Source organism: Macrobrachium rosenbergii, chromosome 8, assembly GCF_040412425.1.
Source record: "Macrobrachium rosenbergii isolate ZJJX-2024 chromosome 8, ASM4041242v1, whole genome shotgun sequence".
NCBI lineage: Eukaryota > Metazoa > Arthropoda > Malacostraca > Decapoda > Palaemonidae > Macrobrachium > Macrobrachium rosenbergii.
The window spans coordinates 54,108,598-54,119,989 of NC_089748.1; the positions used below are offsets into that span (position 1 = coordinate 54,108,598).

General features: G+C 37.6%; 2 protein-coding genes across 2 annotated transcripts; both read left to right on the top strand.

Annotated features, from left to right (window-relative positions):
* The first annotated feature begins 951 nt into the window (after window positions 1-951).
* LOC136840872 (melanoma-associated antigen E1-like) lies at window positions 952-10,628 on the top strand. The gene is made up of 3 exons (XM_067107825.1): window positions 952-1,096; window positions 5,190-5,375; window positions 6,694-10,628. The coding sequence occupies exons 2-3, from the start codon at window positions 5,210-5,212 to the stop codon at window positions 8,385-8,387; spliced, it is 1,860 nt and encodes a 619-aa protein (XP_066963926.1). The 5' UTR covers window positions 952-1,096; window positions 5,190-5,209; the 3' UTR covers window positions 8,388-10,628.
* LOC136841151 (melanoma-associated antigen E1-like) lies at window positions 8,459-9,940 on the top strand. The gene has a single exon (XM_067108195.1). The coding sequence runs from the start codon at window positions 8,459-8,461 to the stop codon at window positions 9,938-9,940; it is 1,482 nt and encodes a 493-aa protein (XP_066964296.1).
* Window positions 10,629-11,392: the final 764 nt, after the last annotated feature.

The following is an 11,392-nucleotide window of genomic DNA, read 5'->3' on the forward strand; positions in this document are numbered from 1 at the left end:
TTCTAGAGATCTTTACGCATTGCTCAAAAGATACAGAATACAGTGGAACAAAGAGAAAGGCTGTAAACATGTGCATTTTTGAAATGTAACGTGTTATTGTCGAACAATTTTAGAAGTATTATCAACTAATGATCAGGCAATTGACTAATTCAGCGGTTCCTTTTCCTATTTTATATTAAAATCTTTTCCTACATAATTTTCAGAGTTTATTACAAAAACAGGTACAAGTATAAACTCTGCTCAGGACGTTTTCGAGATCTGTTGAATTAACACAGTGACAAATGTTTGTTATTTGGATGAAAGCGTTTGAGGTCGAAAACCATACGAACACTGTAGACGTGAATACGTGTTTCTAAAGTAGCAGATATGGCAGTGTCAAAAGGACTCTTAGTCACAGAGGGAAAACAGATTGAAACGTTTTATTACTGTTCTTCACAGCATCTCATATTCATTACCACTGCTCTCCAATAGCTGCCTTTATTTTTATCATGTCCTTCATGATGATGTTATCACTAATTCCAGATCTATTTCGCTTTATATTCAGAAGAAAATTACTCATTTTACCACACTAGAAAATATAACACACGAAATCTATCTTTATGTAAAATTCTTTTGATAGTGGAGGGCAGCTTAACTTAAATGAGTAATAATAATAATAATAATAATAATAATAATAATAATAATAATAATAATAATAATAATAATAATAATAATAATAATAATAATAATAATAATGAATGCTTGAGGAAAGGTTTTCTGTTAACACATAGTGAACGCGTTCCCTTTTGAAATGGCCTCGAGGCAAAGAAACCATTGAATACAAAATCATAACATGTGTCTTACTGGGTGAACAGGATTTAAAAACCGACGATAAACACAAACTTTCCGTATTCGTGCTCAAACTTTGTTTTGATTGGTCATAACCAATTGCTTCCTAAACACCCCCAAACTGAACCCATGGCGGTATATCAACAGTTGCTACGCTTTCAGCAGCATTCAATCAGCCACCGACGTCGAAGGAGTCTGTGTGCCTCCGGAGAGAAAGAGAGAGAGAGAGAAAGAGCGAGAGTGAGAACCAATTCGATGACATAAAGAGGTAAGGGCTGAGGTTCATTTCCAATCGGTTGTTTGTAACGAATCCGTCATGGCCGCTCGCAAACTGTGAAGTCGCGTCTCGCATTTACTTTGAGGAAATTTGGGATATTTTCCGGATTGTAGCCTCTGTGACTTTCTTAATCTACCTAGCTTTGGAAGTCCTCCTTCTACAGCTTTTTTTTTTAGAGACTCCTTTAGTTCATGATTTCCTCCATAATGTTGCCCTGCGTTTGTTGTCCTCGGGAGGTCCGCATCAGGGCATTCGGGTGTCCGTTTTAGTGAATTATGTATTTACATACACACACACACACACACACATATATATATATATATATATATATATATATATATATATATATATATATATATATCTTTCTCTTTATATATATATATAAGAGCATTCAGAAGTTTCTGGTTTTAGTGAATTATGCATTTACATATATATATATATATATATATATATATATATATATATATATAAATATATATATATATATATATATATATATATATATATATATATATATATATATATATATATATATAAATGCATAAATTCACTAACACGGACACCTGAATGCCCTTATGCGGATATATATATATATATTATATGTATATGTGTACATATATACACATATATATATGTATATATACTTATATAGGTATATATATGTATATATTTATGTAAATATATGTAACATACGTATATATATAATATATTATATGTATATATATATATGCATGTATGTGTGTACATGCGTGTTCTTGTGTGTATTTGCGGGCGCATGTGCGTATAATACATACACACACACATATATGTGTGTGTGTGTATATGTGTAACAGCCACTGTGACTTCTTAACTTCTCGACTTCTTCACACTTTTAGATACGACTATCACTATAGAGCTTTGAATCCGTAATGAAGATAAACTCTCACAAAGTCGGTGAAGGTGCGTATTTGTTTTGTCGAATCCAGACGCCACAAAAGGTATGCTCAAGCGAGAATAGAATTGTAATATTCTTTATGGTCAGGTTATTTAGCTTAACCTCGCCCTATCCAAACCCAATGTGGGTGAGTTTTGATTAGAAGTATAAGCTGCCATTTCACATCAACCAATATGCATCAATTCAAATCTAAAATAGAAAATCTGTAGGCCTTCCATAAAGAATAATTTAAGATTGAAAACCATGCATTTTAGATAAATGAATAAAAAGAATTATAGAAAAAAGATCGAATCTACCCACTGGAAATTGAGGTTGCTGTATTTGGTCTTCATTTTTTTATTCAAGACTTTGAAATGTATCCAAAGAGTGTGAAAAATTGAGAAGTTAGGAGGTTATTGTATGCAGTATGCAGGTGATGCAACTCTAGGTTTAGCTATTCGACAGACCAGGAAGTAGTGTTGTTGCTAGAAGAAGCTGAGTTCAAGCAAAACTAAAACTTAACCTAACTTAACCATTTTGTGCTCCTACCCTCGTCAAAATTGTTCTTAATGATTCTGAATTGTATTATCCGTAAAGGTTTTTAATTCGCCTGAGATGACAGTACTAGTGGTTCGCTTCAGGATTTTTTTATTGAGTACGATAACCATCAAGGAATTTCTCTTATCAAAACTAATTCAAATGGCGGTTTCCTTTTTCTGATAACAGCAAATACGATTTCAACTGGTTCTAACAGATTTTGCTTATTTTTCAATGTATAATTTTCAACATCTTTCGTGTATGCGCCTATAGAAACAATGTACGCATCTCGCTTCAGCCACTATTTAATACCCACAACTTTAAGTGAGGATTCAATGATACTTTAAGTAACTGCATACCAGGATATGTTAATATTTTTCACTTGTTTATTTGCTAAAACACACACACACACACACACACACACACACACACAGAAACTTTAAACACCTTTACAGAAGGTGCATCAGTAGCACGTTGAACCCCTCTCCGTATAATATGCTATTTCACTCCATCTTCCTTGCACTCTGGAACTATCTGTATATTAAGGCCTTTCGTGACAAATCTCGTCATCTATTCTGCACTTCTCGGCCTCCCTATACACTCTTTTTCTCCAACCTGTCTGTTTCTCTAATCTACCCTGTCGCCAATGCCAACCTTTTAACCACTTCTGAGTACCTATATTTTTTTACTTTTTCACTTCTTATAAAACCACAGATAGCCTACTATGCAAACATTTCATTTCAGCAGCGTCAACCGATTTTTTTCATTCGCTTTCATCCTCCTCTTCATGCATTCTTAACTTGGCTTCCATAGATATATTCAAGTCTCTTTCTAATCTTTTGCGTACACCCTGCTAGCTTCCTTGCTTTATATAATCTTTGACTCACCTTTTCTCTTAATCTGCTATCATTCACTGCATCTACTTCCAAATACCTATACAAATCAGGCCCGGCCATGCTTCGCCCATCCACATCAACGTTCATTACGCTATCTTTATGGTTTCATTTCACTCCGAAAACATTATTCTGACTCACATTTACTCTTAACTATCTCCTTTTGCGAAAATACTTCACAAATTTTATTTTCAAAAGTCTCCGCAGTTTCTTTGCACTATCTCTCATCACAAATGCATCTTCAACAAACACAAACCATTTCACGTCCCATGTACAACTTCTATTCATATTCTACAACCTTACGCATGCATATTATTTTTGTTCTTTGAATCCTCACTTTACTCCATCCACAAAGATATGAAACAGCAATTGAGACATAACACATCCTCATCTCAGACCCACTTTACCATCAAACAAGTCCCTTTCTACACTTGTAAATTCTAGCACACGCTTCTCTTCTTTCATAAAACTTCTTATCTCTCTCAACAGGTCATCTTCTAATTGCCTTTCTACAAATTGTGCTAAAAGCTTTTCTTTAAGTCTATGTATATCACATACAGAACTTTCCTTTTATCCTAGGACTTCACATGACTGTTTACAAGCAACAATTTGATCCACTTATCCTCCTCCATGTCCACACACACGCTTTTCTTCCCTTATCAGTTTTTCTGTCATCTGTCTTACTTTTCCAGATATAATCCCACCGTAGACTTGTCCTTGTATACTGGGTAATATTCTGTCTCCATAGCTCTAATATTTACCCCATCACCATTACCCACGTACAGTGGAATAGTGAGGCTTCTCACCTATTCCTTCTGAACCGTTCCTTAATCCAGGCCTACCTGACGCTCAGTCATTACCCATGTACAGTGGAATAGTAATGCTTCTCACGTATTCCTTCTGAACCGTTCCTTAATCCAGGCCTACCTGACGCTCAGTCATTACCCACGTACAGTGGAATAGTAATGCTTCTCACGTATTCCTTCTGAACCGTTCCTTAATCCAGGCCTACCTGACACTCAGTATTTTACACTCCTGTACCACAGCATCTCACGCGCAATCCCATCCAATATTAATGTCTTTTCACTCTTTAGTCTCAAACTTATATTCTCAAACTTCGCTCTATCTCTTTCCTCTTTGAAGTTGTTCATTTCTGCCTCTTTTCTGTTCACATTCAATAAATCTTCAAAATACTTACTCCATCGACCCATAACCACATTAAATTCCTACAGCATATCTCTTTTTACGTATTTTATTTTGAGGTCCACTTGTTACTAACATTCAATAATCATCGAAGTATGCGTAGCCCTGTAAGTGGGGAAATCGAGAAATTAAGATGTCTTAGTGGTTTTTGCCTAAAAAAAAAGATAAAAACATGCATCACTTAAATGTTACTGGTAGTTTCTGTATCAAATCTGTTAACATCGTTTTTATTGTTAACGCAAAGTATCTTTGAGGATAACCAATTTGAAACATACAGATCTGAACAACTAAGTTTTTTTCTTTCGTACCAAGGAAACATGCAATGTTTCTCATCTACCATAATCTTTAACAGACTGTTCTGAATTTGAGAGCAAACTGACTTGTCAGTCGAGAACTATTCACCAAGAAATAGTCGCACTTCATTATTCAAAATATCAGTTCGGTCACTCTTCATCTCTTATTTTTAACTGCTTCTATTCCCATTATCTTGGCAATGGTCCTTATTCATTATCCACATCCATCTTCTTCTTCTCTACAGGAGCAACATAGACATCAGAGATGCTGAACGCGAGGGCACTTTTGATCCTGTCAGGATTCGTCTCTTACTTGGGCAGCATCACGGTGCGAGGAATGCCCCAGATACTGCCTCCTCATATGATCGGTGCTCGGTACCCTCAGCCTATGGCCCCACATTTGATTGGAAACCCAAGATCCCTGGGAAACGGTAATATAAAGTTGGCGTAAGCTCAACGACAATTGCAACAAAAATAAAGCCAGGATTATTGTAGGAAAACACTCGAGGGATCATTTGGATAGCTACTTTACCTTGTATGCATGTGGCTCAAATACGAACACGGTTTTTACTGTTTTCAACTGGATAAACAGGTCTTACTAAAATACCTAGCATAGATGCAAGTTTACCGCGATGAATCAAGCTCATTCTTATGTTTTATGATAACATTGGCTAAAACAGTATTAATACGGCAACATAATCGTTTTACATAGCTAAGAGTTGGTTGAAGCTACACCAGCCTTAACTTGAGTGACACAAAAACTGAAAACCGGTCAATCGCATTTAACTTACGTTTGATGCAAGAGTCTTCAGCAAACACGCTCCGGACATCAGCGAGATCGAGAAAACCAGAAATTTCCATTAAAACGTTTTGGCACGAGGTTGTTCTTAGATCCTGTGCTTGGGAGCGGATGTACAGTATACTAAATTACTTTCAGAGTCACGTGGTAAAAAAGTTTCCAGTCTTCAGTTGCCGTTATGTACACAATAGATATTTCTTTGCTGTTCGAAAGACGAAGCATGTAGTGAGGTTCAGTTTCAGCATAAGCTTTGAATTCGCACTTAAAGGTATATCATCTAACATAAGATTTAAAGGCATCAAAGCGAAACGATGCTGCAAATTGGTAAAATGCAAATTTATCTTCTGCTCACCAGTTGGCATTGCATCTTTTTCACTGTTTTGAATTTTATTTGTTTTTTACCAAGTACAGCTGTTCAGCACTATTCAGATATTTCTGTATCAGGTGATATTGATGATAATGATGATAATATGGGTAACGAAACATTTATTGCCACATTTAAATACCGAAAAAGTTTGTCCTAATATTATTCAAGTTTTCGGCTTGTCAGCTATTATCACATTTGGCCTCGTATGATTTATTAACGCAAACATGTATATACATACGTATATATATATATATATATATATATATATATATATATATATATATATGTATATATATGTATATATATCCTGTATATATATATATAACGTTTTAACAATCTTGGATAAACTGAAGCCATATTGAACAAATGTTTAAAGCCATGCTTCTCTGAAAAGTTACGCATGAACAATACAGTCATGAAATAATATCTATATTGCATACGAATTAATTGTAATCTTCTGTCATGGTTATGAATTAGACTATGTTAAGTAACAGGAGGACATTATTATGAAAATCATTATGATACTTTTACTCCCTTAATCTCATTTCTAATGCTAAATTAATCTTGAATGTATTATTTTCAGATATTATATGGACTGGCGGGCTATATGACAATAAACCAGTTTTCGTTAAGATACCTCAGCCTGATCCCTGGTTGAGGGTGATTGGGTCAGCAGTGAAACCTCTCCCATTTTTTCCACCATACATACCAAGGTATCCACCAGGCATCTACCCCTTTCCATTCCCAATCATCCCTACACCTCAAAATCCCTATGTCCCAGTTAGAACACCCCAACAAACTACTTCAGTTCCCCCCAGGAGTCAGCAGCAAACAACTGCTATAAAACCTGGAAATGTTACGCCACAAGAAACTTATACTAGACTTACAAGTGTTCAGCCTCAACCATCCACTTCAGTACCTACAGTCCACCAGCTTCAGACAACTACGGGAATGCCATCAAATGTTCAGCAGCAAACAACTATTGTAATACCTCAACCAGCTCAGGCACAAACAACTTCTGCACCAGAAAGACCTATCGGCCCTCAAGCAACTGATGGAATGCTCACAAATGGTCAAACACAAACAACTATTGTATTACCTTCACCAGCTCAAACACAAACAACTTCTGTGCCAGCAGGACCTATCGGTCCTCAAGCAACTGATGGAATGACAACAAGTGTTCAACAGCAAACAACTATTGTAATACCTCAACCAGCTCAGGCACAAACAACTTCTCTGCCAGCAGGACCCATCGGTCCTCAAGCAACTGATGGAATCCCCACAAATGTTCAAACACAAACAACTATTGTAATACCTTCAGAGGTTCAGTGGGAAACAACAGCTGAGTCAGAGGGACCTATCAGCCCTCAGGCAAGTGATGGAATGCCAACAAATGTTCAACAGCAAACAACTATTATAACACCTCAACAAGGTCAGGCACAAACAACTTCTGTGCCAGCAGGACCCATCGGTCCTCAAGCAACTGGTGGAATCCCCACAAATGTTCAAACACAAACAACTATTGTAATACCTTCAGAGGTTCAGTGGGAAACAACAACTGAGCCAGAGGGACTTATCAGCCCTCAAGCAAGTGATGGAATACCAATAGATTTTGAACAGCAAACAGCTATTGTAATACCTCAACCAGCTCAGCCACAAACTTCTGTGCCAGCAGGATCTATCAGTCCTCAAGCAACTGATGGAATTCCAACAAATGTCCAAACGCAAACAACAATTGTAATACCTTCAGAGGTTCAGTGGGAAACAACAGCTGAGCCAGAGGGACCTATCAGCCCTCAAGCGAGTGATGGAGTGCCAATAGATTCTGAACAGCAAACAGCTATTGTAATACCTCAACCAGCTCAGCCACAAACTTCTGTGCCAGCAGGACCTATCAGTCCTCAAGCAACTGATGGAATTCCAACAAATGTTCAAATGCAAACAACAATTGTAATACCTCCAGAGGTTCAGTGGGAAACAACAACTGAGCCAGAGGGATCTTTCAGCCCTCAAGCAAGTGATGGAATGCCAACAAATGTTCACCAGCAAACAACTTTTATAATACCTCAGCCAGCTCAGACACAAACAACTTCTGTGCCAGCAGGACCTATTGGTCCCAAGCAACTGATGGAATGCCAACAAATGTTCAAACGCAAACAACAATTGTTATACCTCCAGAGGTTCTGTGGGAAACAACAACTGAGTCAGAGGGACCTATCAGCCCTCAAGCGAGTGATGGAATGCCAACAGATGTTGAACAGCAAACAACTATTGTAATACCTCAACCAGGTCAGGTACAAACAACTTCTGTGCCAGTAGGACCTATCAGTCCTCAAGCAACTGATGGAATGCCAACAAATGTTCAAACGCAAACAACAATAGTAATACCTCCAGAGGTTCATGGGGATACAACAACTGAGCCAGAGGGACTTATCAGCCCTCAAGCAAGTGGTGGAATACCAACAAATGTTCAACAGCAAACAACCATTATAATACCTCAACCAGGTCAGGAACAAATAACTTCTGTGCCAGCAGGACCTATTGGTCCTCAAGCAACTGATGGAATGCCAACAAATGTTCAAACACAAACAACAATTGTAATACCTGCAGAGGTTCAATGGGGAACAACAACTGAGTCAGAGGGACCTATCAGCCCTCAAGCAAGTGGTGGAATACCAATAGATGTTGAACAGCAAACAGCTATTGTAATATCTCCACCAGGTCAGGCACAAACTTCTGTGCCAGCAGGACCTATCAGTCCTCAAGCAACTGATGGAATATCAACAAATATTCAAACACAAACAACAATTGTAATACCTCCAGAGGTTCAGTGGGAAACAACCACTGAGCCAGAGGGATCTTTCAGCCCTCAAGCAAGTGATGGAATTCCAACAAATGTTCAACAGCAAACAACAATTGTAATACCTCAACCAGCTCAGATACAAACAACTTCTGTGCCAGCAGGGCCTATCAGTCCTCAAGCAACTGATGGAGTGCCAACAAATGTTCAAACGCAAACAACAATTGTAATACCTCCAGAGGTTCAGTGGGAAACAACAACTGAGCCAGAGGGACTTATCAGCCCTCAAGCAAGTGATGGAATGCCAACAAATGTTCAACAGCAAACAACTACTGTAATACCTCCACCAGCTCAGGCACAAACAGCTTCTGTGCCAGCAGGACCTATTGGTCCACAAGCAACTGAAGGAATGCCCACAAATGTTCAACAGGAAACAACAACTGTAATACCTGCAAACGCTCAGATGCAAACAATTAGTGTTATACAACCACAAATAACAAGCAACACACAAATCGGTACAACTGGTCTACCAGCTAATATTCTCAGTTCCGTCGCACCACCCGATAGTGGTGGCCTAGAAGTGGAAGTTCCTGAATCTGTGCTTGTTGGTACTAACACCACAAATGCCCCAACTCTCATTACTCCCTGTATTTCTCAAAAAGGATCTGAACTTTCACATGAGAAAGAACAATCAATTAGTGTCTTTTTAAGTGGCATAAAATCTGGGTCAAGTAATAATACAGGGAGAGTTTTAACTGGTTCTGGAAACTGGTCAATTTCGATTTCACGACTACCAGGAGAAGACAAATTAATTGTTCCTGCACTGCCAAGTTCACCAAATGACAAACCGTTAATAAAAACAACTGATATAGTCAAAGATGTTTCTGTCCCACCTCAGGAGGGTGTTCCACAGCCAAACTTAATTCGTGAATCAAGTGACAACACTGTAAGTAATGAAACAGGTGATACTGCTGCCGGTAGTGAAACAAGTGGTATTAATGATGGCAGTGAAGCTGAATCTGATAACTAGTTTTCAAACACTCCTGCACAGTCCTTGTGAAATTACAATTCCAAGCTACCACCAAATGACTGACTTCATATCCCTCCGATGGACGAATTTCATCTTCCGCTGATTCCTGGCTTGGGACAGGCTCATCCTCTGGACCTGGTGGTTATCCCAGTAGCATCCTGGGGCTATCTTCGAGTGCCACAAACATTCATCAGAACGAAGCCATTGCGAACGGAAGCAAACGCTGGAATATTGATGTGCAGGAATTTATGCAGGACAGTTACTGAAGCAGCAAATACCGGAATCCCTCTTTAAGGATTGGGGCTTACCCATTAACTGAGCATAAAAATGTTTTCTTTCCCCCCGACCATAACTTTTTCTATATATTTAAGTGACATCTTATGACTAAATATTTAATATGTCTATTATTAGCTTCAGGATCAAGTATTGACTGACACTTCTTCATTTAAAGCAGCATGCAACATTGGAAATATCCGCTTGTAATTATAAAAAAATAATATGTGTATTGTGTTCCATTTACTAAATACAGATATCAGTGTAGGTGGACTTTTTCTCTGGTTCACATTTGAAGACTTTAATACCAGATTAATTACAATGTCAAAAAGTAAAAATAAAGCTTTATATGAAACCCCATGAAAAATGTTGTTTGAAATATTATGGATTAATAAATATGAAAAGTTCAAACCTACTACTGTATTTTCATTATCTTCACAGTGAGAATCAGGTAGTCCAAAAGGCTTCAGTGACTCGATCATTTCGGTCTCTCTCATAAGGAATGATTCAGAGCAGTTGATAAGCCAGCAGAGATTTAAAACTGCAGAGATTAACTGAACAAAAGTTTTATAAAACTGTACTCTCGATCTAGTATATTCCCAACAGGGCCAAGAGGAAGCTGATAAACAGTTCAGCAGGGAAGAAGGAAACATTTAGTGAAAGATTAAACGTTCCATGCGGATTACGCTTACCATACCTGATAAAAGATAATATTATTATTGTTTGGTCCTTTCAGTAGAGACGAGGATATCCCAAGCAAAAACAGTTAGTAACGTATCATGGTATGAACGCCAGCGTTGCCAGATTGAGAAGGGGGCTTCCAATGATCATGAACGAAGTACTACCGCTTATCTAGGTACATAGCCTATAATATTGAATGGAATTAGAAAAGAAAAGAAAACTTGATGAAATGCCTTAAATATAGTAGGCCCATTTGAAGTACATTTCTTAATAAAGACTTAAATCTCTTGGGAAAAAGGACATCGATATAAAAGTCAAGAGGGACTGTGCAAGAGGGAATCTTTCTTATTTGCAATGATGCAGACCAAAGGGTACAGCATGTTTTCCAAGTATCTCATAAAAAGTAATACACGAAGTGCATGAAAATGAAGAGGGAACTGAATCAGAAATGTCTTAATACAGGGTAATTTATGATGAACAGATACCAATCACATTTCA

Excerpts from the sequence above, each read along its gene's own strand:
- LOC136841151 (XM_067108195.1), top strand. The coding sequence starts at position 8,459 with ATGCCAACAAATGTTCAAACGCAAACAACAATAGTAATACCTCCAGAG.
- LOC136840872 (XM_067107825.1), top strand. The coding sequence starts at position 5,210 with ATGCTGAACGCGAGGGCACTTTTGATCCTGTCAGGATTCGTCTCTTAC. Across the intron at positions 5,376-6,693 it reads CCCAAGATCCCTGGGAAACG|ATATTATATGGACTGGCGGG; the intron begins GTAATATAAAGT and ends TATTATTTTCAG.